The sequence below is a fragment of the Oncorhynchus kisutch genome, linkage group LG3, assembly GCF_002021735.2.
Source record: "Oncorhynchus kisutch isolate 150728-3 linkage group LG3, Okis_V2, whole genome shotgun sequence".
Lineage (NCBI taxonomy): Eukaryota > Metazoa > Chordata > Actinopteri > Salmoniformes > Salmonidae > Oncorhynchus > Oncorhynchus kisutch.
Window position 1 is genome coordinate 21,809,656 of NC_034176.2, and position 27,477 is coordinate 21,837,132.

The 27,477-nt window shown below is 42.8% G+C and overlaps 2 protein-coding genes and 1 pseudogene across 3 annotated transcripts in view; 1 reads left to right on the plus strand and 2 right to left on the minus strand.

Moving 5' to 3' along the window:
• Positions 1-586: 586 nt before the first annotated feature.
• Positions 587-19,083, minus strand: LOC109877774 (negative elongation factor B-like). 2 transcript variants are annotated; one of them, XM_020469972.2, is made up of 13 exons: positions 18,414-19,083; positions 10,638-10,798; positions 10,432-10,531; positions 9,771-10,001; positions 9,127-9,312; positions 8,881-8,993; positions 8,674-8,776; positions 8,457-8,552; positions 7,622-7,764; positions 6,927-7,033; positions 6,674-6,815; positions 6,405-6,513; positions 587-1,143 (listed from the first exon to the last, which is right to left on the minus strand). In XM_020469972.2, the coding sequence occupies exons 1-13, from the start codon at positions 18,513-18,515 to the stop codon at positions 991-993; spliced, it is 1,746 nt and encodes a 581-aa protein (XP_020325561.1). In that variant the 5' UTR covers positions 18,516-19,083; the 3' UTR covers positions 587-990. The 2 variants fall into 2 exon arrangements, with proteins under 2 accessions (XP_020325561.1, XP_020325579.1); XM_020469990.2 differs by having other exon boundaries at positions 645-1,143; positions 10,638-10,794; positions 18,414-18,700.
• An 861-nt stretch (positions 19,084-19,944) lies between these two features.
• Positions 19,945-24,177, minus strand: LOC109873386 (ectonucleoside triphosphate diphosphohydrolase 2-like; annotated as a pseudogene).
• A 1,089-nt stretch (positions 24,178-25,266) lies between these two features.
• The window catches only part of LOC109871664 (fibroblast growth factor 17-like), a 36,571-nt gene continuing 34,360 nt past the window's right edge, over positions 25,267-27,477 (plus strand). Inside the window, exon 1 of the mRNA XM_031819010.1 lies at positions 25,267-25,534. Within this exon, the coding sequence (XP_031674870.1) occupies positions 25,482-25,534 (53 nt within the window). The 5' untranslated portion in view covers positions 25,267-25,481. The remainder of the gene's footprint in view (positions 25,535-27,477) is intronic.

Below are 27,477 nucleotides of genomic sequence, written 5' to 3' on the forward strand. Positions count from 1 at the left end.
TCCTTGCACCGGCCAAACCCAGATTTTTCCATAGGACTGCAAGATCGTAAAGAGTGATTCATCACTCCAGAGAACACGATTCCACTGCTCCAGAGTCCAATGGCAGCGAGCTTTACAACACTCCAGCCAACACTTGGCATTGAGCATGGTGATCTTAGGCTTGTGTGAGTCTGCTCGGCCATGGAAACCCATTTCATGAAGCTCCCGACGAACAGTTCTTGTGCTGACGTTGCTTCCAGAGGCAGTTTGGAACTCGGTAGTGAGAGTGTTGCAACAGAGGGCAGACGTTTTCTTAAGCGCTTCAGCACTCAGCGGTCCCGTTCTGTGAACTTGTGTGGCCTACCACGTCGCGGCTGAGCTGTTCTTGCTCCTAAACATTTCCACTTCCACAATAACAGCACTTACAGTTGACCAGGTCAGCGCTAACAGGGCAGAAATTTGATGAACTGACTTGTTGGAAACGTGGCATCCAATGACTGTGCCACACAGTCACTGAGCTCTTTAGTAAGGCCATTCTACTGCCGATGTTCGTCTTTGGAGATCGTAGGGGTGTCCACATACTCGTCTATATATAGTATAAACTTTAACCATTTCTAAATTAATTTATTTAAAGCTTGCGTCACCACTGACACAATACAAACACACACATTTACATTCAGTCTTTATAGATCCAGTACATAAGAAAATATACTTATAACAATAATTAAGCAAGACTACGTATTTCTAAAATTAAAAAGTAATATTTCACACTGAAAAACATTGGCAACTGAGTTACATTGTTAAAGCTGGAAAACTGCTTCAAATACGACATCTTAATAAAACAAGTATTAGAAAACAAACTAAACCTTAACCATAGTACCCATAGAGGAAATTACATTTAGTCATTTTTTTATGGTTTCATGAGCCAACCTAAATTCAACATGTAATATCAGCATCCTTTTTTCAGACTAATTGGTTTCCTTCTTTTGCTGCTCCCTACCACCTCCTCTCTCAGAGCGACGTTGTTGGAGTGGAAGCTGTAGTGGGCACTGTAACAGGGTGGAGGTCCAGGGAGGGGGCTTCGTCTGGCTGGGGAGGACTCTTCTTTTGGGCCTCCAGTTTCTCTGTCAGCCTGGTGTACAGCTCCTTTACCTGGTCACTGCTCTGTGGACACCAGACAAGCACAGAGAACAGAGAATGAAGAATATGGAAATACAGTAGTTATGCCACAGGGCCAGGAGCTTTCCCATGGCCCTGACTATGGGATGTGACTATGTGACCGGAGTAGGAAAAACTATTTTATAAGCCACATGTAATTTTCAGAACAGTAAAACGTAATGTTACCTGATATAACCCCAGCTCTATGATAATATGAGTGAGGAGTCTCACAATGGGTATCGCCTGGGGGTGGAGCCAATCGCAGAAGATACAAATATAAGTGGCTGTAATACACTTTCATCTCACTTCTAAGTACAGTTGAAGTCAGAAGTCTACATACACCTTAAAAAAAAAAATATGTATTTGGCCAACTCAGTTTCACAATTCCTGACATTTAATCCCAGTAAAAATTCCCTGTCTTAGGTCAGTTAGGATCACCAGTATTTTAATTAAGAATGTGTGTTCTTCGACTTGCAAGCCTCCCCCTTTTTCCTCCAAACATAACGATGGTCATTGTGGCCAAACAGTTCTATTTTTAATTTTTTTCATCAGACCAGAGGACATTTCTCCAAAAAGTGAGATCTTTGTCCCCATGTGCAGTTGCAAACTGCAGTCTGGCTTTTTTAAATGGTGGTTTTGGAGCAGTGGCTTCTTCCTTGCTGAGTGGCCTTTCAGGTAATGTCGATATAGGACTCGTTTTACTGTGGATATAGATACTTTTGTACCCGTTTCCTCCAGCATCTTCACAAGGTCCTTTGCTGTTGTTCTGGGATGGATTTGCACTTTTCGCACCAAAGTACGTTAATCTCTAGGAGACAGAATGTGTCTCCTTCCTGAGTGGTATGACGGCTGCGTGGTTCCATGGTGTTTATACTTGCTTACTATTGTCTGTACAAATGAACGCGGTACCTTCAGGCATTTGGAAATTGCTCCCAAGAATGAACCAGACTTGTGGAGGTCTACAATTTTTGAGTTCTTGGCTGATTTCTTTTGATTTTCCCATGATGTCAAGCAAAAAGGCACTGAGTTTGAAGGTTGGCCTTGAAATACATCCACAGGTACATCTCCAATTGACTCAAATTATGTCAATTAGCCTATCAGAAGCTTCTAAAGCCATGACATCATTTTCTGGAATTTTCCAAGCTGTTTAAAGGCACAGTCAACTTAGTGTATGTAAACTTCTGACCCACTGGAATTGTGATACAGTGAAATAATCCGGCTAAACAATTGTTGGAAAAATTACTTGTGTCATGCACAAAGTAGATGTCCTAACAGACTAGAAAAAACTATAGTTTGTTAGTAATTTGTGGAGTTGTTGAAAAACTAGTTTTAATGACTTCCGACTTAAAATGTACATGTGGTCTTCCTTACACAGAGCGTGAGGGAAACACTGAGTCACCGCACTCATAATATCATAGACCCTGGGTTATGTCAAGTAACCTTATGTAGGTAGGCCATCATTGTAAGTAAGAATTTGTTCTTAACTGACTTGCCTAGTTAAATAAATACAAAATGTAGCCAACTCCAGTAGAGCTCCTAATCTCTCTGAAGCCAAGTCTAGACAGGATCAACCCTCAGAAGTCCTGACAGTAAGCACCGTATGCTCTAATGAGGGCACAGTGATGTCCAGTTGGTATGGGGGGGTAGCCCTGCATTACAGACCTCTTGAACAGAGACGCTTTTGAACAATGCCCGTGACACAGCCATATGTCTGTTGGAGTGAGCACTCAGGCCCTTCGGAGGTTGTAAACCCTTGCTGTTATATGCCAGTAAAATAGCCTCCATCATCCGATGGGATAAACACTTGCGAGAAATTGGTCCCAAGAAACAAAGAGCAGATTGCTCTTTCATAGGGCTCTCGTCCAGGCATTTAGATATGCAATGGATGTACTGGACACAAGCAGTGGAGACGCTCATCCTCCATGGAGGACAAGGCCGGTGGGTGAAAGGTCAACAGCTGTAAAGTGAGGCTATTATAAGCACAACTTACTTCAGGCACAAAAGCGGGGTAAGGATGCAAGGTAACTAAACTTGGATGACCACAGGGCAAAGCTCAGGCACTAGTGGTGGACTGACAGAGCGTGCAATTCCCCCACCTGTTTTGCAGATATAATGGCTAAAAGCAGTTTTAAACGAGATAAATAAAATGTCCATGCTTTCCAGCGGCATGAACGGCTGCTGTGAAATGTCCTCAAGCACGCAGAAGGGTCCCAGGATGACACTAGCCGTTTGGGTACTGGGCACCCTTTTAAAATGACGGACGAGGTGGTACTTCTCCGCTGTACCATTGTCAAAGCCTATGTTGCAGGCCAAGTACACCTTTGCAGTGTAAAAGGCTTGTCCTTGTCCAAAAGGTCCTGCAGGGGGCAGAGTAACTCTGGAATTGAGCAAAGAAATGGAAGGATCTGTTTCTGATCACACCGTCTATCAAACACACCGCACTTCTTGTTGTGTAGTGCGAGTGTTGACGGGGCTGTAATGCTCTGAAGTCTCCACGACTTTCAGCGGCAGGCCTGGAGTGACAGATCTGCTAACCATAGCCGTCCTGGCCAGAAAAGGGCTATCAGGTTGAGAGACCCCTGCTGTTCTGACTCTGGAGAGAATCAGACAGAGGGGGGGAAATGCATAAAGCTGTACTCTTGGCCATGGGTGTGCCAGCGTGTCTACCCCTAGTAGCGCATCATTGCTTGTCATTGAAAAGAACAGCAGGTAGTGTGCGTTTTTGTGTGATGCGATCTACAGACGCCTCTCCTAATTTCTATTCTGGCCAATATGTGGGGATGGATTCCCTCTGGACAACAAGTCCGCTCCTTTGTTCATTGGGCATGGGTCGCGCCTGGGGCATGGGTCGTGCCTGGGGCGTAACAAATGGCGATATGCGCTGCTCCACAACAGGAGTTTGTGTGGGAGGCGCAGGGATTGGGTGCCACCCTGGAGGTTGATGTATGCCACTGTAGTTCTATTGTCCTTTCTGATTAGGACTCCGGAATTGTCCGGAGAAAAAGGCAGAAAGTGCTTTAGGGCCAGAAGTAGAGGTCGACCGATTATGATCTTTCAACGCCGATACTGATTAAATTGGCCGATATATATTTGTAGTAATGACAACTACAACAATACTGAATGAACACTTATTTGAACTTAATATAATACAAATCAAATCTATTTAGTCTCAAATAAATAATGAAACATGTTCAATTTGGTTTAAATAATGAAAAACAGTGTTGGAGAAGTAAAAGTGCAATATGTGCCATGTAAAAAAGCTAACATTTAAGTTCCTTGCCCAGAACATGAGAACAAATGAAAGCTGGTGGTTCAATATTCCCAGTTCTTCAATATTCCCAGTTAATAAGTTTTAGGTTGTAGTTATTATAGGAATTATGACGTCGACTATTTCTCTCCATACCATTTGTATTTCATATACCTTTGACTATTGGATGTTCTTATAGGCACTTTAGTATTGCCAGCCTAATCTCAGGAGTTGATAGGCTTGAAGTCATAAACAGCGCTGTGCCTCAAGCATTGCTAAGAGTTGCTCGCAAACGCGGTAAAGTGCTGTTTGAATGAATGCTTACGAGCCTGCTGCTGCCTTCCACCGCTCAGTCATACTGCTTTATCAAATCATAGACTTAATTATAATAAACAGAGAAATAAGAGCCTTAGGTCATTAATATGGTTAAATCCGGAAACTATCATTTAAAAATGTATATATATTTTTTATTTCAGTTAAATACGTAACCGTTCAGGTGGCAACGCCAAGACTAAATATTGCTGTTACATTGCACAACCTTCAATGTTGTGTCATAATTATGTAAAATTCTGGCAAATTAGTTCACAAAGAGCCAGGCAGCCCAAACTGTTGCATATACCCTAACTCTGCTTGTACTGAACACAAAAGAAGTAACACAATTTCCCTAGTTAATATTGCCTCCAAACATGAATTTCGTTTAAGTAAACATGCAGGTTTAAAAAAAAATTGTCGGAAGCCTCTCGTAACCATGGATAGAACCCAGGGATGGAAGTGTAGCAAGTGGGTCACTGCCGTAGCACCCTGTGGTCCTCTTTTGGTTATATGTTCTGTGCTCCTGGCGAAATGCTTTGGTGCAACAGTGGTATTTTTATTTGAAAAGGCAATAAAATGCACACGAACTGGGACAGTGCTTTGTGGCAACTGAAATCTTGTCTTCTGGCCTCTGCCTCAACCAACAAGGGTGTTGAGGTGAACACTACGGTATGGAGGACACTCCGGGGGAGAGTGGTCTGCTCCATCTTTTCTGTGCTTTGATATAAAAACGATCGGCCGCTGCACTGGGAACGCGCTCTGGTGGAGCAGAGTGCCCCTCCTGCAGTCTTCAGCCTGGGAGGGGGCAGGGCCGAACATCGTGTGAACCATGCACTGCTCCACTCTGCTGCTGGGGAGGGACCCCTAGGACCGTCTTCTCCCCCTTTCCTCCAGGGGAATCGTTGGGGCGGGACCTTGAAACATCTACAGCGAATGACCGCTCGGTCTCCTGTAGCTCTCCTTGACAGGCCATCAGTGAGCGGTAACGTACAGTGCCCTAACAGAGCATGCTGCGGACACATACGCCATCTGGAGGATGCTAAGCGGGCGAAGGCCAGCTGTGAGCCTCAAACCTGTGTAGATTTTGTTGTGAGCTCAATCCTCTCGACGAGAAGCTACTGTCCTATGCTTGGCGGCGGAGTCCTTCATTTTTTCCTGCTAACCTGTTCGCAGGTGACAGAGGTCCAAGTTGATCGTTAGGAGAGTCGTAGAGGATCTACATAAATTCCGTGAGGAAGCCGAAAGAAGTGAGATTAGAGCGCATTACGGCCACTTATATGGGAAGTGGAGGGTCTACAACAATCATGTTGTGATTGGATCTTCCTAGACTGGCTCCGCCCACAAACACCCACCACCTAGTGTGAGTGACAGACACATTTTTTTTTTTTTACATAACCCCAATCATTGATCTTATGATCTTATGATTACACCATTAGTTATTTAGGTGTTTCAATTAAAGATGAAAGGTTTTGTATAATTTATGCCAGTAATTTTGAATGCAGTTCTCATGAGCCAAAACGGATCTCTGAAAATTGTGCACAATTGTTTACATCATCATTCATTTAGTATGATATCGTGCAAATAAAACATGTAATAATCCTGCAATCCCGAATTGCAATTTATACAATGTGTTACGAATTTGTAAGTGCTCAAGATCCTGTTCAATCTCCTTTGGAACCTATTTCATGCAATATGGCAGTTTGCCCACCTGTTTTGAGGGTTCCAGGGTTTTCACTAAGGTCTCCACACAAGATGGCAGCACTTTCTGGTGAAGGTGAAGCAACAGGCGTAGGTTGTGTCTGTGGACATTGTCTTTACTGGAATACACATAAAAATATGTCAGGGTGTAATGTGAGATAAAGGTCAAACAGTACTCTACCTCAATTTCACACATTTCATAAATGTTTAGTAACATTTCCATTCATTTCAAATGCAATACTTGCAGTAATCTCCTGTATGTCCCAGGAAAAGACAGACCTGGAGAAAGAGTTGAGGAGGAAGCCATCAAACACAGCAGAGCAGAACTCTTCATTCCCAAACTCATCAGAGAGCAAGGTGAGGTGTGCTGTCAGGAGGTGCAGGAAGATGTCCCCAGAGGCCATGTCGTTGTAGGTCTCCACTGCAGTTACATGATAGAGACAAAACAATGGTGAGAGCCAGGTTAACAACAATTTACTAACAGTATTTATTTATTTATATTAACCTGTGGCAAAACAAGTACAGAACCTACCCAATGCGGGAAGTAACCTTTGTAAGGCATTCTTGTTCCTCTGCTTGGCAATGTGGAGTGCGTAGTACAGACCCATCTCACAAGCCACCCTGTTCTCCTGCAGGTACCTAGGGCAGGGGAGAGCTTACTTTAATCAAAGAGGGTCCTCATTCAGACCTCAGTTCAAATACATGTGTATTTAAACAATGTTATTTAAATACTTATTTTCTGTGTATTTGAGTATTTTCAAATGATTTATATAATTATTTTTGAAAATACTTAGACTACTATTTGAAAGTATTTTAAATACTTATTTCAAATACCTGAGTTAAATGCATGGGAGTGTATTTGAGTCAGTGTATTTGATTATTTTCCAAAACTTTCAAAGAGCATTTCCAAATACATTCCAATATTCAACTACTTGTCTTTACTTAGTTCCAAATATCTTTGAAAGTAATGTAAATGCCCTACATAGTATTTGAACCCAGGTCTGTCCTCATTAAACATATAGCAGGTTCATGTACACTGTAAATAACACTGATCATTTCAATGTATATTTTAGAATATCAATACTACTTGTTTTACATTCTACATTTTTTACATGATAATGTTCTTAATGTCAACACACATATACAAAATTGAATTACAGGCATGCCACGTCTACCAAAGTAACAGTATGTCCCTTCCCCAGTGTGACATCCCATCCCAGTAATTACTTGTTGAAGTTATCAGGCAAGGCTGTGGGGTAGGAGAGGGAGGTCTTCTCCTCACAAGGGAGTTTCTGTTCTACAGTGAAGGTATAGTCGTCCACAAGTACTGACAACATGGCTGGGAGAAAACGGGTCACAACTTCCAGTTCCTGAGAGGGAAAGAATCAAATATGATGAGTCTCTGCCCTGGCTGGTTATGTCACATCTCCGCCATCTAGCTGTAGTTCATTGTATTATTTTATATATATATTTTTAGCCCTTTTTCTCCCCAATTTTGTGGTTTCCAATTGGTAGTTAGTTGTCTCATCACTGCAACTCCCATACGGACTCGGGAGAGGCGAATGTCGAGAGCCGTGCGTCCCCCGAAACACAACCCAACCTCTTTACTGCTTCTTGACACAATGCCCCTTTAACCCGGAAGCCAGCCACACCAATGTGTCGGAGGAAACACTGTACACCTGGCGACCGTGTCAGCGTGCACTGCGCCTGCCACAGGAGTCACTAGTTCGCGATGGGACAAGGACATCCCTGGCGGCCAAACCCTCCCCTAACCCGGACGACGCTGGGCCAATTGTGCGCCGCCCCATTGGTCTCCCGGTCGCGGCAGGCTGCGACAGAGCCTGGACTCGAATCTCTAGTGGCACAGCTAGCACTGCCTTAGACCACTGCGCCACTCGGGAGGACCTAGCTGTAGTTCATTGTAAAGAGGTTGTTTTCCTACTCCGCACAACAAACTATTGTTGTTGTGCAGCTCATAAGTAATGTAATACAGACAGGTAAACTCACTGAACAAAAATAAGTGATTATAAAATAATACTAATAGAAAGAAATGACTGCATACCAATCGAGGCTCTTTAAAGACCTGGCTGTCAATCATATCCCAAGCACCTTGTCCAAGAGACAGCATTCTGAGTAACAGCATCAGGTCTGGACTGTCCTGTTCATTCACACAGAAACATCTCTTCAGTAGTGGCAATAGGTCTCCACATAGCATCGACAGATTGTGGAAATGGACAAAAAAAACATAAGGCCACGAATGACAACATTGAATGTCTTACTCTGGGTAGAGCATCCTGGCTTAGCAATTCTTGCAGGTTTCGGACCGTACTCAAAACCAGGGTGTTACTGGAAAATGGGTCACACAGTATCATGGACAGGTCCCTGGAAAGCAAGACCATTAACATTTTTGTCACATCTTTTTATTAATCCTAAAATGGTGCAATAAGACATGTTCAATCACATTTCTCCCATTCTTCTTCTCTCACCCAAGTACTTCCTCCTGTCCTTTCTTCACTCCATCCAGAAAACCTTGCAACTCCCGGGCTCGCTTGGCATCCACAAACTTCTCACGGATACAGGCATCTAAGCACCAGGTGAACTGCCAAGATATAGACGTACAGCACTCTGCACAAGCATCCAGAACATTCGCCAACGTATTTGCATATATTTGAAATCAATACTACTCCTGTTTGCTTACAGAAGACATGCTGTACACATGAGTTAGGCCATACCTTGTGGCAGGAGTCTACTGAGCAGATCTCACTGATGTCCAGGTCATGGAGGGACATGAGCAGCTCTGCACGCAGGGTGCAGTAGTGGACATTACGAGTACGCAGGAAAAGTGTTCGCAGAAACTGGAGCACCATGTCATATAGTTTCACATTCTTCCCAATCATCTGGGTCAGTTTCAAGACTACCTAACACAGAAAAAGGGATAGTCTCAAGCACACCCAACTCTCTCTTGAATTTACAGACTAACAAATGGTTGACTGAGGAAAAAAAACTATGGACTCTTGTTATTAGGGCCGGGATGATACTTGTTAGTTTCATGGCAAGGAAACAAAACATTAAGCACATTTAACTTCTTGAGGAAAACAATCTTAAACAAACAGTTATGCTGTCATCCAGTCAATTATTTTCCAAGCTATAGCATGCAATATTTTCCATACAGCCGGTTAAAGAACCAAAGATTTTGGTCTGCGTTGTGTTATCATTTTTGCCATAAAAATAATATTGTGATACTGGTATCGTCACAGCCCTACTTGTTATAATGGGTTCATGGCCCTAATCATAACAAATGCTTATTGGAATGTGAACAGAATCTATTGGGAGTGAAAAAGTAATGAAAAGGTCCAGATGTACTGGGGTGGCTCACCTCTCCTTGGCGTCTTGCTTTGGGGGAGGGGCTGAAGAAGTTGTGCAGAATAGAGAGATCGCTGCTGAAAAGTGCTGCCTCCTTTGCCACGATATACTGCTTGAGCAAGGGCGAGACCTCATCTCCGAAGAGAGCCTGGTTTTCCTGCCAGATCTGCCTCTTCACCTCAACAGCACAGACCTTATACAGTTCCTTATCAGCCATCACAAGCTTCAGCTTTTTCTCTGGTACCTGTTCATAGGAACATAAACACTCAATCAGAACACTTCAAACACTGGGCTGTGGTAGAGATCAAGGTGCTTTGGAGAAAGAATCATGGAAAACAAGTCACTTCTTATGGCTAATGTGATTTGCAAAGAACTATAAATTGAAAAAGAAGTGCATTCACTTAAAGCTAGAATCATTCAAATTGGTGAAACTGCCACATCCATTTGGGATATTAAAACAAAGAATTTACTGCAAACAAACACTTTTTTCCCCCCGCCTCGGACATCATTGCACAGGAGATTGAACAGCGGAGTACGTACCTGTTTTTACCATGCTGCCGGAGGATCCTCTCCTCTATTCCAACAACAAAACCATAACAAAGGAGCTGGGGCGAACAGTTGAGCTGTTTCCCCTAATGCAGATTGGATTTGAAGGTGGGAAGACCGAGACTTGCCTTTGGAAGATGCTTCAGCACCTGCATGACCACTGGCTGAATGGAAGGCATCTTCACCAGCGGAAAGCTCTTCTCCAGCAGCTCTTTAAGTTTACCATAACTGTAGAGGGAGCAGGAATACCCAGAAACTCAATGCCTAAAATACATGTACAATGGTTGATGACTTCTCTATGAAGACCTGCTGTTTACTAGCATAGATGTCGCACCGGTCCTCATCCTTGCCCTCCGCGATAGTGGCGACTCGCTCCATCAACTTGTCACGAAGCTCGTCAAAGACAGACTGGTGAAACTCCAACCGAGGAGTTCCGTGAAGGTCCAGGAAGGGAAGAGCTGACTGAAGAGTTGGTAACAAAATGCCATTTTCTGTCTGCAAAACAACACAGTCCAGACAGACCAAAAACAGACTGATGAAGGTGAGATAATAATCAATGCACTGACATGGTGGTGTTACACATTTGATAATCATTGCAGGGATAATTGTGTAATCTAAAATTACTCATGGTGCCTGCTTACCAGGGTTGAGTGGGTTACTTTCTAAATGTAATCTGTTAGTTACTATTCACCCGTCAAGAAATGTAATAAGTAACAGAATTTTTGGATTACCCAAACTCCATACCAATCTAATTACTTTCAGATTACCTATCCCTTAAGAGCCTTTAGAAAAAGACAAAAGGATCCATGAGTCTAAATAGTGCTCGGACTGGTGGATCAGACTTGCTCAAGTGGAACGAACTTAAAAAACGTGCCTTTTTTTCATGCTGAATTGAAAAACATTCAGGAAAACAGAAAAGGTATTTTCTTCACAAACATCCATCCTGGATTTAAAAGTAATACAAGAAGTAATGATTACAATAATTTAGCTGGTAACATAAATTATTACAGTTTTAAAAAAGTGTAATCATTACATGTACTTGATGGTGAGCTGAAGCAAGCCATTTGCTTTAGTTTCGAAATGTCAAGAGAGGAGCTGGTTTTTAGATAGTGTATGTTCCTTCTGAATACATTTCCATTAGTTGGCAATGTCAATTCTTGCACATTTGTTCTAAATACTTTTATGTTCACTAGCTGGACAGCCAAATGCTGCCACCTACTAAACTGTAAACCAATCAAAACTTGTTCACTATCCAGATACCATTTCTGCTGATCACATCTGCCAATCACATTCTCTGTATCTAAGGTACTAAACACAGCTGGTAACAGCTCGAGAGAGTCTTTATTTAATTGTAATCTAACTATTTAGCTGTAAAATGACTCCCAACTTAAAATGCATTAGCCTTAGTAATGTAGCTAGCTTGTTAGTTAGCTAGCTAGGTACAACAAGTAGATCAGTTGCTAGTTAGCAGGAGCAGATAGCTAGTGATTTTAAAGCTGTCATTCCAGGACAAGGAGTGTTTTAGCTATCAACTTAATCCAAGTAATAATTTCAGACAAAAACAACGAATCTATAGGTTAAGTAGTGTAAAGGGAATACAGTCATCAAGGCAGGACCCACTAATTTCATTCATACTGACAAATAAGAAATGCCACATTATCCCTGTCGATAGCTAGAGTAAGATGATTGGAGAGCAACCTGACTCAGACTGCTAGGCTGTTCATTTTCTAGCTCACAAACTACATTCCTTTGTCGTGATCATTTATTTTACTCATGTGGCCTGAGCACACAAATTATCCTAGATAGAAGGGAGAATACTGAAGCATGCGTTGATGACAGTTCTACAGTCTCCATCAAAGGCCCGGGCTTTTGGCATAGATGGTAAAGCTCTCATTTCTGGACTGTAACATTGTAAGATTGTGCCCGCACAACACGTGACATATACAGCGCATTTGGAAAGTATTCAGACCCCTTGACTTTTTCCATATTTTGGTGCGTTACAGCCTTATTCTAAAATGGATTAAATTGTATTTGTTCCTCATCAATCTACACACAATACCCCATAATGACAAAGCAAAAACATAAGTATTAAGTCCCTTTACTCAGTACTTTGTTGAAGCACCATTGACATCGATTACAACCTTGAGTCTTCTTGGGTATGACGCTACAAGCTTGGCACACCTGTATTTGGGTAGTTTCTCACATTCTTCTCTGCAGATCCTCTAAAGCTCTGTCAGGTTGGATGGGGAGCGTTGCTGCACAGCTATTTTCAGGTCTCCCAGAAATGTAAGCTCGGGTTCAAGTCCGGGCTCTCGTTGGGCCACTCAAGGACATTCAGAGACATGACCCGAAGCCACTACGGCATTGTCTTGGCTGTATGCGTAGGATCGTTGTCCTGTTGGAAGGTGAACCTTCACCTCAGTTTGAGGTCCTGAGCGCTCTGGAGCAGGTTTTCATCAAGGATCTCTATGCTTTGCACAGTTCATCTTTGCTTTGATCCTGACTAGTCTCCCAGTCCCTGCCGCTGAAAGACATCCTCACAGCATGATGCTGCCACCACCATAGGGATGGTGCCAGGTTTCCTCCAGATGCTTGGCATTCAGGGCAAAGAGTTCCATCATGGCATCTTGTTTCTCATGGTCAGAGTATTTCGGTGTCTTTTGACAAACTCCAAGCGGGATGTCATGTGCCTTTTACTGTGGAGTGGCCACTCTACCATGCTGCAGAGATGGTTGTCCTTCTGGAAGGTTCTCCAATCTCCACAGAGGAACTCTAGAGCTCTGTCTGAGTGACCATCGGTTTCTTGGTCACCTCCCTGACCAAAGCCCGTCTTCCCCGATTGCTCAGTTTGGCCGGGCGTCCATGTCTAGCAAGAGTCTTGGTGGTTCCAAACTTCTTCCATTTAATAATGACAGAGGCCACTGTGTTCTTGGGGACCTTCAAAGCTGCAGAAATGTTTTGGTATCCTTCCCCAGATCTGTGCTTCGACACAATCCTGTCTCGGAACTCAGACAACTACAGACAACTCCTTCGACCTCATGGCTTGGTTTTGCTCTGACATGTACTGTCAACTGTGGGACCTTATATAGATAGGTGTGTGCCTTTCCAAATCATGTCCAATCAATTTAATTTACCACAGGTGGACTCCAATTAAGTTGTAGAAACATCAAGGATGATCAACGGAAACAGGGTGCACCTGAGCTCATTCGACTCTCATAGCAAATGGTCTAAACATTTCAAAAAGCCTGGTTTTGCTTTGTCATTATAGGGTAGTGTATAGATTGCTGAGGATTTTATTTTAAATCCATTTTACAATAAGGCTGTAAAGAATATGGAAAAAGTCAAGGGGTCTGAGTAGTTTCCAAAGTATGGTTGGTTACACTATATTTAGATAATTCAAATACTGCCTGAGACACCTTTGCTATTTGTCTCTGTACTCAATAAATGGTGAAACACTGAGATTGTGTTCGAATGCATATGCATGAAATGGAAACATGCCTCACACCCAGTCATAGTTACTAGAATAATAAATAATTGTTAACAACCTTCTAAAAATTTATGATGCCAAAGTTACTAACCACCTAAATATACTCACATTCACTGAACATTTAGTATTTGCAACTCAAACAATTTCCCAAATGCTTTTTCTATAATCCTACCGACCCTTTATCATTCTCCATATCTTACATTCCAATGCATCCAACATTATGCATACCCACTATGGGATTGGGCAGCTGCTATTTGACAACTGATCTAGTTTAGAAATCATACTCTGATTATATTATTGCAAGGCACATTGTACAGCTGTTTTTAGAGAGGATTGTATTTCAAGGTATGCCATGTGTATTGAGTAATACGCATATGCAGCTGTCATTTTTAAACCTTCATTCTCGCATACATGACACACACATCTTTCCATCGACATGCTTTTATTTGGGTTTCTATGCAAATTATATGATTGAATGTTTCTTTAAGCCTGCAGCTAAACTCAGCAAAAAAATAAGCGCCCGCAATGTCAACTGCGTTTATTTTCAGCAAACTTAACGTGTAAATATTTGTATGAACATAACAAGATTCAACAACAGACATAAACTGAACAAGTTCCACAGACATGTGACTAACAGAAAGGGAATAATGTGTCCCTGAACAAAGGGGGGGGGGGGGGGTCAAAATCAAAAGTAACATTCAGTATCTGGTGTGGCCACCAGCTGCATTAAGCACTGCAGTGCATCTCCTCCTCATGGACTACACCAGATTTGCCAGTTCTTGCTGTGAGATGTTACCACACTCTTCCACCAATGCACCTGCAAGTTCCCAGACATTTCTGGGGGGGGACCTCAACAGCGTTGAGATTGCAGGCAATGACAACAAACTCAGTCTGATGATGCTGTGACATACCGCTCCAGACCAAGGCAGACCTTCCACCTCCAAAAATCGATCCCGCTACAGAGTACAGGCCTCGGTGTAACGCTCATTCATTCGACAATAAACGCGAATCCGACAATCACCCCTGGTGAGACAAAACTGCGACTCGTCAGTGATGAGCACTTTTTGCCAGTCCTGTCTGGTCCAGCGACGGTGGGTTTGTGCACATAGGCAACATCGTTGCCGGTGATGTCTGGTGAGGACCTGCCATACAACAGGCCTACAAGCCCTCAGTCCAGCCTCTCTCAGCCTATTGCGGACAGTCTGAGCACTGATGGAGGGATTGTGCATTCCTGGTGTAACTCAGGCAGTTGTTGTTGCCATCCTGTACCTGTCCCGCAGGTGTGATGTTCGGATGTACCAATCCTGTGCAGGTGTTGTTACACGTGGTCTGCCACTGCGAGGCCGATCAGCTGTCCGTCCTGTAGCGCTGTCTTAGGCGTCTCACAGTAGGCGTCTCAATGGCCACATCTGCAGTCCTCATGCCTCCTTGCAGCCCTGGGCCTGGGCATCTTTCTTTTCATCCGTAGAAAGGCCTATTTAATGTCCTACGTTTTCATAACTGTGACCTTAATTGCCTACCGTCTAAGCTGTTAGTGTCTTAACGTACATTCCACAGGTGCATGTTCAATCATATTTACGAATTATCTTTGAAAGACAGGGTCCTGAAAAAGGGACATTTCCTTTTTTTGATGAGTTTAGTTACATGAAATGAGACAATCGTGCCAAAACATTGAAATTAAATTCACTGACAGGGATAGCTAATGAAACACTAGCTTCCTGAGCAGGTACATTGACAATATTAGCTGGCTAGGCAACTGTAACATTGGCTTGCTTTCAATAAATTGGCTAAATGGTCATCAGAGTTACCTCTTCATATGATCAAGACCTATACGTTGTATCAAACAAAACAAAATCTTTGGAAATAACAGAAAACATAGCATCATTAACACGCCTGACATATCTTCTTTAGTAGGACCATTATTGTTCTAGTGAAGGAGGGGCAATACTTTTTGATGACATTATGAATAATGAATCAAAACAGGCCTGGCTGCGCTTTGGGCTGTTGCACACACAGAGACAGAACCGGCATGCATACATGACACACAGCATAAAATAATGCACTGTTTACCAACTTATGGTAGCCAACACACTATAACCAATAGTGACAACAACATTGTCACATCAAAGGTGACAGGCTTATGGTGCTGAAAGGACAGCAACCGTAATACCTTTGCACTCCATGGCTCTGAAGGAGACAATTTTGGTCAAACACAGACACTACTGATAGACAGGAGACAGCAGTCACACACAGAATCAAATGTTAAAGAATAGGCAGCCCATTCACTCCATTAGGCCCCATGAAATCATACCAATACGAAAGCACAACCATTTCATGTGCAAAATGAAATTAACAAACCAGCTATTCCTTCCCATTGCAAATATATTTTATAGCTTTCATCACACTAACCAGTGATTTAAAGTTTAAATGTAACAACGTTTCTCAGTCATTCTTTTCAAAGAGATAGCTAACAGCAAGTGAGCTGCAACAAAAAACAGTGCCACGAACCAGATGATGATCATTTGTAAACAAAGTTTGAAAGTCAATCTTGAAAAGGGTGATGCTAACAAACATCTACCCTTAAAGTTGATAACAGCTGCTGCAGCCGCAATTTTCACGCTACTACAACACCTGCTAGCTAACATTACTAGCGTTAACATGGAAAAACTACTGCTTGTGTAACAGTACTCTTCTTGCGTTGTGTACAATCAGTCATCGACACCGAACTCCAACATGTAGCACCAGTCATGTAGATTTATTCTGATAGGAACGGCACAAAATTGCACGTCATGCAATGCACGTCTCACCATCCAACTCTGCACTCACGCACTGTACAAAATATATGAACTCCCCCCCCCCCCCCCCCCCCACCCACCCCCACCAGACACAGTAAGTTGCTAGCTAGTACTGGCGGGAATTCTTTACAACAAAATGCCCAACAAATATTCTCCAAAAAACGCTGCATCTTGTGTGTGATGTTCGAATAACATTTACAAACTATTTGATATAAATTGTACATTTAAATCATCACTTGAGTATAAAAATCACTTTGATGTACAGTGCTTTGCAACCAACAATTTACCGCTGGTTTGGTGCTTGTTCACTGGGACGATTCTAACTGGAACATCCCCCCTCGTAAGCAAGCTACGCAAACCAGCCAATAAGATGCCATGTTGAGTGGGTGAAGGCAAGACAAACTCAAACCAAAAACCCATTGGCTTAACAATAAAGTGGCAAGGGGAATCACCAATATAACCCTGTTACACTTGCAACACTGACTATTTTCTCTTGCTCTCCACAAACCCCAGATGCCTTATTTAGATTATAAACGGTTCACCAACATAATTCGAGCAGTACAAATAAAAGTTGTGTCCTACCCGTGGTATACGGTCTGATATACCACAGATTTCAGCCAATCACAACATCCGCATTGAGCTAAAGGGTAGAGCAGCCGCTTTCAAGGAGCGCGACTAACGCGGAAGCTTCTAAGAAACCCCGCTATGCCCTCCGATGAACCATCAAACAGGGAAAGCGTCAATACAGGACTAAGATCGAATCGTACTACACCGGCTCCGATGCTCGTCGGATTCCATTGCAAAACGTTGTGATGGACTCTCCTGGGGTGCATTCTTTGAACCAATTCTGTTGCTAAACGTTTTGCAACAGGAACAGTTTACTCCAAATGCTCTTCAACATCATATAAAAGCTGTTGTGTTCTTAAACGGAATTAGTGGTTATTTTTAAATTGTATGGATTCCACGTGTTGCCATTCCAATCTGAGTAATCTGCGAAGTGGTCGGCACAAACAGCACATTTCAATTATCGATTCTTCCCTGCTCTAAAGTGGAGAAATCTGCAGGGTTCTTTCTTCCAGACGCTGTTGCAAAACGTGTCTTATACAGAAGCAAATGGAACGGACCTAACTGAATTTGTCCAATTGAAACTCCGTTTGGCTGTTAAATTGTAAACGGTTTCCGTAATGAATACACCCCAGAACCCAACAGCGTTAGGATTAAACGCTTCTGTTAAAAGACGAAACAGAATCGGTGTAATGAATACACCACTGGTTTTCGTTGCAAAACGTTGTTCGTTTGAAATACACGACTTTAGAGCACGTTGACATCATACAGTGATTGGCCGTCATTGTAAATAAGAATTTGTTCTTAACCGACTAGCCTAGACTTTTTCTATAGTTAAATAAAGACTCGGGTCCACGCGCATGCGCACTCATATTTTGGAGAAATTAGAAGGCGCGAATAGAAATAATTGTTCTAAATAACTCCAGCAGCGTGTTTACTTTGGAAATTAAGTTACCTACGTTTACTGAAGCCATTCCCAAACAAAATTCCCCCAGTGGGGTGATTTAATGAACGATTAATTCAGGGCGACCGTGGAAGCGCTGCCGAACGATGCCCTGTGTCATTGCTAGCTAACATTAACTGACTAGCTAACGTTATTTGAATGACCTACGTTGACTAACCACTAACTTAACTGATATTTATAGTAACCAATGAGCACAATACATAGTTTGAACCACTGTACTGTCGATACGCTAGTATCAACATGCTTTTAGTCCTGTTTTATCTAGCTGTTAGCTTGCTAGCTAACTTCAGGTTAGCTTACCTGAAACTGGTCAATGGCTTTCAGAGGCTCTGTGCAGTTGGTCAGTGTTTCTTTTAGATCCTCGCCATTAGATATCCCAAGCTCAGGCAGGCCCGCAAACATTTTATTGTGTGTACAATAGAACTAGCTCTATTAATCAAATAAACACAGGGCTAATAATACAATACGTTCATGAATGAATGACTACAAGTTCTCAACTTTGGTTCTTCTTGGCAAACCAAAGATTATGAATACATAACTGAGTCTACATAACTGAGTGTGTATCCCATAGAAGCTGGGTCTGGTCTACTTAGGGTGCATTCGTAAATTGTCTCCAGTGTGTCAGAGTGCGCAGCTCTGGAGTCGTTTGTAAATTCGGATCGCTGTTAAATAATCAGTTTAGAGCGCACACTGGAAGCTCTGACGGAGGAGAAGGGTTGATCCTTGAGTTCTGACCTCACAACGGCAATCAAACACCCAAACTCACTGGCTAAAATTGGCAAGCTTGCTAGCTACTTCCAGACAAACAAGGGAACACCTCACTGACCATGTTACTCGCCCAAGCAGAGTTGGCTTGGCTGCTTTCATGTTATATATCAAATGTTATTTCTCACATGCGCCGAATACAACAGTGAAATGCTTACTTATACAAGCCCTTAACCAACAGTGGATTTTAAGAAAATGCTCTAAGTGCACTCTTGCGGTGCAGTTGAGTCCTGGGTGTGTCAAAAATATTATGGGCGTTCCGCCTGGCGGTAGCGTAAAGAGGCAGGAATGAATTAACACCTTGAAGGTGTGACCACTCACTGGCCAATGAAAACCTACTCCAAAGCTTTCTGTGGTTGCTTCAAGTTGTGTATTTACGCTGTTTGATGTTCTTTTGTCATACACTCTGTCGGGAGAGCATGGATGTTTGTCCTATCCATTGAAGATAGGCCTACTATTTTATTAAAAAGCATACAGTAACTCTATAATAGTCCTAGTTATAACAAATGTTTACGTATCCAGTTTTTCATATACCTTTTTAAAAACAGTTATTGGCTTCAACATGGGAATGTTGCATTTTAATTTCAGTAGCCTATAGCCTAAATTGCATTGCATTTCTGAGCAAAAGACATTGCCTACCAAACGTAATAAGATTAGCCTACCTTCGCCGTTGAGATGGTCTGTATGGTGACTTTGCCACGTATATAATTGTAAAAGTAAACAATCAGTCAAATATTGGTCTCCATATAGGCAGACAGATTGCCTCCTACAATGTTTCTGTCCACCTAGGGTCGGGTTTACGAGACGTGGGCAAATATCAATACAATAGCAGATTCAGTACCACGGACAGTGAACATAATTCAACAGAGGACACTGGAAGATACATTTTTCAACTAAATGATAAACGAGAAACAAGAAGGCCTTTTAACAACTTGATGTTTCTAAATAGGCTTGACATCTTTCATTCCAAGGCATCGCACGTCGAAACTTTTCACATGAGCTGGACATAAATATTATCCAATATAATGAAAAAAAGGCTTGACTGTTTTGCTGCTCCCAAAAGTGATATTTTAATTAAACATTGGTGATATGCTATTCTATTGATTAGGATACTGTGCACCTCCGCTGGCGAAATCCATACCATAGACAACTGCCCTACCGCTAAGACCAGCTTTAGTTTGGAATTTAAATATCCCCAAAGCGCTGTTTACACGTTGGCGCACTTCAAATATTTCCCTCCCTCCCCAGTGCAAGCAAGTTGATATAAGACAGGTCAATTAACAATCCTGGCGCAAGGGTTTGAAAATAGCAGAGCGGCTGCTTTAACAGGTCGAACATGTTTAAAAGCGTGAATTTGAGAATTGCGCTGGGTTAAGGCAGCCAAAAAAGTGTATATTCTGACTGGGGAGAAAATTAACCAAAATGTGTCCTGAAGACAATCTTAGATGATGCCGTCACACTGCCCTTCTTCTTTTGGTAGGTCTTAAGTAGAAGATATCCAGGTGCAACGAGGATGGGTAAGACAAAAAGGAAGATGAGACAAGACCAGGCCTTGGGGGGCAGAGGCTTCCTCAGTCCCGTGCTCTCCCCTGGCAACAGATTGCTCAGGCACAGCATGTAAACCAGCGCCCAGCCAAAAGAGGTGTCTCCTGCCTGCACAAAATAAGAACAACACAACCACAACTGAACTCCTAAGCATATGTACAGTCAAGTGGTACATGAAAAAAAATATTGAAATAGCTCTTATTGCATTGCCTTTGTATTGTTTTACTTTGTTTTACTTTGCTGCTCACCTTTCTCTAAAAGAGATTTGAGGGAAGGAGAGGTCATCAAAGCCATAGCCTTGGAGCATGAAGACCTTGTCACGGATGACCAGGAGGGGAAGGTAGGAATCAGACGCAGGGAGCAGAGGGTTCACGGAGAAATGCACCTTAATCCGGCACAGAATGGTCATGCCCAAAACACAGGGCGGAAAACACAGACCAACCCAAAATACAGGGTAACAATGGTACGGTGCACAATAACACCTCCGATACAAGAGTTGAACTAAATATAATCCCTCACAAACAAGGGCGGGCTTCACAAGCTTAAATAGGTAAGCAAATCAAGAAAACACGAATAGGAACAGGTGCAACTCATAAGACTAAACTAACAGAAAAGGGAAAAGGGATCAGTGGCGGCTAGTAGGCCGGTGACGACGACCGCCGAGCACCGCCCGAACAGGCAGGGGAGCCAACTTCGGCGGGAGTCGTGACAGACCTGAACAAAGACAGAGACTGCACAGTAATCCTGTAGAAGACCCTACTGGTCTGGGGCCTTCCCTAGCATCTGTTTAGTGGAGGGGGTGGGGGTTAGAAAAATCTCAGCTTCTCCTTCACCCAAATCCAGACAGCAGTTGTTATGAAAGAGCTGCAAAACCAGGACCCGTACAAATCAGCTGGGCTAGACAATCTGGACCCTCTCTTTCTAAAATGATCCACTGCCATTGTTGCAACCCCTATTACCAGTCTGTTCAACCTCTCTTTCGTATCGTCCAAAATGCAAATTAATTACTTAAAAATCATACAATGTGATTTTCTGGATTTTTGTTTTAGATTCCGTCTCTCACAGTTGAAGTGTACCTATGATAAACATTACAGACCTCTACATGCTTTGTAAGTAGGAAAACCTGCAAAATCAGCAGTGTATCAAATACTTGTTTTCCCCACTGTATATCCATCCTGCCCTGCCTTTCTAAAGTCTTCAAAAGCCAAGTTAATAAACAGATCACTGACCATTTTGAATCCCACCGCACCTTCTCCGCTGTGCAATCCGGTTTCCGAGCTGGTCACGGGTGCACCTCAGCCACGCTCAAGGTACTAAACGATATCATAACAGCCATCGATAAATGATTGTACTGTGCAGCCGTCTTCATCGACCTGGCTAAGGCTTTCGACTCTGTCAATCACTGTTTTCTTTTCGGCAGACTCAACAGCCTTGGTTTCTCAAATGAGTGCCTCGCCTGTTTCACCAACTACTTCTCAGACTGAGTTCAGTGTGTCAAATCGGAGGGCCTGTTGTCCGGACCTCTGGCAGTCTCTATGGGGGTGCCACAGGGTTCAATTCTCGGGCCGACTCTTTTCTCTGTATATATCAACGATGTCGCTCTTGCTGCGGGTGATTCCCTGATCCAACTCTACGCAGACGACACCATTCTGTACATCTGGCCCTTCTTTGGACACTGTGTTAACAAACCTCCAAACGAGCTTCAATGCCATACAACACTCCTTCCGTGGCCTCCAACTGCTCATAAACGCTAGTAAAACTAAATGCATGTATTCAACCATTCGCTGCCCCCTCTTGCCCGCCACACTAGCATCACTACTCTGGCCAATTCTGACTTAGAATATGTGGACAACTACAAATACCTAGGTGTCTGGTTAGACTGTAAACTCTCCTTCCAGACTCATATTAAACATCTCAGCCGAGCCCAGCAGTTCAGTGCTTTACCTCCTGGAAGCTCATGTTGCAGACAGTGCAGACGGCTCCCTCCAGTAGAATAGGAGACGTGACAGTGATGCCAGTTGTGCGCTTCAGGAACACGTGAGTGTATAGGAAAGCAGAGAAGGCCTGTGGAGAGGAGGATACAAGAGATTGCTCAATCTGCCCCTCGATATCAGAGCAATAAACAGACAATTATCTTGTCCCATAAATCTCATGAGGCAGTGGGCTGTTTGTCTACATGCTTCGGCTTACAGTGAACAAGCCTATGAATGAAAATTGAAAAATAGCTTATTATTCTGACATAATTTCTGAAAAGAAATTCATCTGATTGTTAAATAGCTTGAACCAAAGTATGTAAAAAAAATATTAGCATATTATGTACATTTGAATAAAAAATGGGATCAATTCTAAGAAACAGTGAACCATAGATTGAACCTGTGATTGATCTTCAAGTGTAATCCCTGCATGGGGATCCTCCTCACCATGAAGCTGCTCCATCAAAGGAGCACTTGGAGAAAGAAGAGCTTGGACATATTGCCAAGGCACTGCTGGTAATTCCCAGTGCCCATGACTGTCAGGGAGACTTGGGGGCTGTAGGGAGAGGGCCTTTGGTCTGCCGTGCATGGGGATTCAAACACCTTGTCCAGCTTCATGGAGACATTGAAACCTGCTGGATAGTAGGGGTGTGATATATGGGGCCCGGCACCTTGAGTCTGAGAGACAGAGCAGACTAAAGACAGCTCTGTAGTCATATCGTGATAAGTGCCTATACAGTATGCACTATTTTAGCATAACATTATTCTATTGTTTTAGCATTACTATGCACTTTGGTTTGTGATGTACTCAATCAATCTGCATTTGTGATACTACTGTGTTTTAAGAGAACGTTAGTTACCTTGACCAAGTGAGCCAGCAGTCTGCGTAAGACCTGGTCCCTGCCGTAGCACAGGAAGCTCTGTGTGTAGGGGTGATCATCTCGACCATAAAGACGTAGATCCAAGACGTTACTCTTATCCTCCACCACGTCTGTGGTCTCAAAGGTAATCTGAGTGGAGGTGCCTCCGAAGTCCAGAGCACCCACTGTATCTCTGCCAGGACTAGGCCAACGCCCCACAAAGCCATACCAAGTGACAAAAGAAAGATTGAGAAGGAAATGACAAGGGCCAGTTTGTCTTGAGAAACAATGAAAACAAACCAATGTTTCTAATTCATCATTCTTCATGGCCAACACTGCTTAACATTCATTCCTCAGTGTTCTTGAATAGCTCTGATGCCGGATCTGAAACTGTGAAAACCTCACCTTGATAAAGTTATCTAACAGGTAGTTGACATTGACCCAGCCATATGCCCCCTCCTCCTGTCCACTCAAGATGGTCTCCCCTCTGAAGTCAAAAGAATAAGTACGCAATTTGCTGCCTACATCCTTCAGTATCTGCTCTGACTCTGTGGGGTTGGATATACTGTGGGAAAGAGAGAGAAAAGAGGGGACAGAACTAGACAAAAAAAATTATATAAATGTTGTCATTAGCCAACATATTGTAAAGCCCTTCTAATGTGGTAACTCACATAACCCATGAACAGAAGATGCTATGATACTGTGCATCTGATCTGAAACTACATCTAATGTTATGTTGTGCATCTCCACTCACTTCAGTAGCCTCATACCGGCTGTGGCTCCCAGATACACAGGAGTGAGGCGGTTTCTGGATTTGGGGATGTTCTGCAAAGCCTATTCCAGACCGGGTTCCAGACTGCTCCCTGCACCCCTTCGTTCCCCTGCATAGCTGTATATCCCTCCCCCTGAGTAGGTAGACATTCAATAAAATATAATGCAATAAAATACAATACAATATTAATCAGAATATGAATATCCCAAAGTGTATATGTGATTTCTGCAAATTTTGACTTGTGCATGACCTTTTCTTTCATGTCAGCAAGAAATGTAAACTTACTGTATCAATGGATGCAATACAATTTCAGGAGTTTTTCAATGATTACTTGCCCAACTGAAACCAAACGTATGAAATGGAGGAAGAACTGAAGAGGGCATACAGCGTACATGGCAATAGAAAAGAACCGGAACACTCAGTTAAAAATCCCAATTACGCAAAACATAACTGTTTGGTAAATCCGACCTCAACTCTATCCTTCTGATTCCTGCTTACAAGCAAAAATTAAAGCAGGAAGCACCAGTGACTCGGTCTATAAAAAAGTGGTCAGATGAAGCAGATGCTAAACTACAGGACTGTTTTGCTAGTACAGACTGGAACATGTAGTACACCACATCAGTCACTGGTGTTGTGTCTTTACTATCATTAAATGAAGACTTTTAGTTTGTATCAAAGATTCTCTGTAATTAGTATTACGCGATTAAACTGATTAATCATGTAACTATAATTAACTAGGTAGTCGGAACACCAAGGAAAATATTCAGATTACAAAGTTATAATTTTCCTAGTATAACTTTTCAGATATTTTCATATCTGATCAATAGTCTTCTGAATAAATGAATTATTTATTTTACCTCACATTAGTCTCATTCCAAACGTCGTAAATTGTTGGTTATCTGCACGAACCCAGTCTTCACTATGAGTCATCCATACATCAATTGTTTTAAATCATTAATTTATTAACTAACTAAACAATCACAGAAGTGCACACACAAACAAACAAAGTAAATATGGTTACAAGAAATGATAGGGAAATGTGCCTTAGTGGGCTAAACCGGCATCGCGGCTTGGTGGACAAAAGGGGGAGTCAGCTGAGAAGTCACTACAGAGTTGATAATTATAACAATTGAAATGCTAATCCTTTGCACATGAACGCTCACTCATTCGGGAACAATTGCAATCAATATATATATTTACGCTCAGTGTGTCATCGGGATCTCTGTTGAAAAGTTTGTTTCTGTTGGAGAGGGTCCGTCCTCTCTCTCACTCTGTCGTGGTTAGAATGGATAGTTCAGAGTGACATTCATTCATGTCGTTATAGAATGTGTTTCGGGTGTTGTCGGTCTTCCCGTTCAATGATACAGAATTCCTAGCTGCAGACTAGTAATTAATATCAAAGACCTGTTCTTTTTCTGTCGGTATCGATAGTCTAAGAGTTTAACCACATGGGATGGTTAAAAGATTCAGCAGTCTGGTCTCAACCTTGGCCCTCTCCTTATCGAGGTAAGCTGGTCTGCAACCTTTGTCCTCTCGTAATTGAGAGAAACATGGTCTGTTGAGAAATTCTCAAAGTGTTTTTTAAATTCGGAACATGGAAAAGGGCTGTCTCATGACGCCCGGTCCTGTCTGTGCCCCTGGGGGTGTTCTCATGATGCCCGGTCCTGTCTGTACCCCTGGGGGCGTGCCAAGGACTTAATGAAACTTTTTAGGGAATTGGAGTTTCCTTCATTAAACAGTCCAAAGTCACATTACACAATTTTACAAACAGTATCATCCTCACTCATTCATCAAATACAACAATTAGATGTAAACCTCATATCTGAGGCTATTATATAAACAGCCTTATGGTAGTGTGGCCGTATTGTCTCCTATGAGTTTCACCAAATTGTACCAACCGGACCAGTTCATAGCTGGATTCGAAACGGATCTTTTATACCTTCTCCGGAACATAAATGTTGTTCGGACCTCAAGTTCTGTGAGGTGGAAGAAATTCCTTTGTTCTCTATGAAAATTCACTCTGTCTCTATACTGTGGCCATGAGGAGATAATTTCCTCCCGGAATTAACGACCTCTCTCTGACCACAGCAGCCTAGGTGTAGGAGACAGGGAGAGGGGGATGCAGCTTGCTGTACCCAGAGAGGGAAATGTAATGACACTGGCTTTATCAATAAGTGCATCAAGCACGTCGTCCCCACAGTGACTGTACGTACATACCCCAGCCAGAAGCCATGGATTACAGGCAACATTCTCACTGAGCTAAAGGGTAGAGCTGCCGCTTTCAAGGTGCGCGACTCCAACCCGGAAGCTTACAAGAAATCGTGCTATGTCCTGCGACGAACCATCAAACAGGCAAAGCGTCAATACAGGGCTAAGATTGAATCATACTACACCGACTCCGACGCTCGTCTTACGTGGCAGGGCTTGCAAACTATTACAGACTACAAAGGGAAGCACAGCCAAGAGCTGCCCAGTGACACGAGCCTACCAGACAAGCTAAATCACTTCTATGCTTGCTTCGAGGCAAGCAACACTAAGGCATGCATGAGAGCATCAGCTGTTCCAGGCAACTGTGTGATCACGTTCTCTGTAGCCGACGTGAGTAAGACCTATAAATAGGTCAACATACACAAGGATGTGGGGCCAAACGGATTACCAGGACGTGTGCTCCAGGCATGTGCTGACCAACTGGCAGGTGTCTTCACTGACATTTTCAACATGTTCCTGATTAAGTCTGTAATACCAACATGTTTTAAGCAGACCACCATAGTCCCTGTGCCCAAGAACACAAAGGCAACCTGCCTAAATGACTACAGACCTGTAGCACTCACATCTGTAGCCATGAAGTGCTTTGAAAGGTTGGTAATGGCTCACATCAACACCATTATCCCAGAAACCTTTACCTAGACCCACTCCAATTTGCATACCACCCAAACAGATCCACAGATGATGCAATCTCTATTGCACTCCACACAGCCTTTTCCCAGCTGGACAAAAGGAACACTTACGTGAGAATGCTATTCATTGACTACAGCTCAGCGTTCAACACCATAGTACCCTCAAAGCACATCACTAAGCTAAGGATCCTGGGACTAAACACCTCCCTCTGCAACTGGATCCTGGACTTTCTGACGGGCCACCCCCAAGTGATGAGGGTAGGTAACAACACATCTGCCACGCTGATCCTCAACACTGGAAAAAAGCTGTCCATGAAATAGTCTTGATATCTTCGTCAAAAGAGAGATCAGGGTCCAGAGTAATGCCGAGGTCCTTCACAGTTTTATTTGAGACAAATGTACAACCATTAAGATTAATTGTCAGATTCAACAGACGATCACTTTGTTTCTTGGGACCTAGAAAAAGCATCTCTGTTTTGTTTAAAAGTATAAAGTTTGCAGTCATCCACTTCCTTATGTCTGAAACACAGGCTTCTAGTGAGGGCAATTTTG

Coding starts and splice junctions, on each gene's coding strand:
- LOC109877774 (XM_020469972.2), bottom strand. CDS start 18,515: ATGTTTGCGGGCCTGCCTGAGCTTGGGATATCTAATGGCGAGGATCTA. Junction 8,777..8,880: donor GGACAGGAGGAAGTACTTGG/GTGAGAGAAGAA, acceptor CTTGCTTTCCAG/GGACCTGTCCATGATACTGT. Junction 6,514..6,673: donor CTCCTCAACTCTTTCTCCAG/GTCTGTCTTTTC, acceptor TGTGTATTCCAG/TAAAGACAATGTCCACAGAC.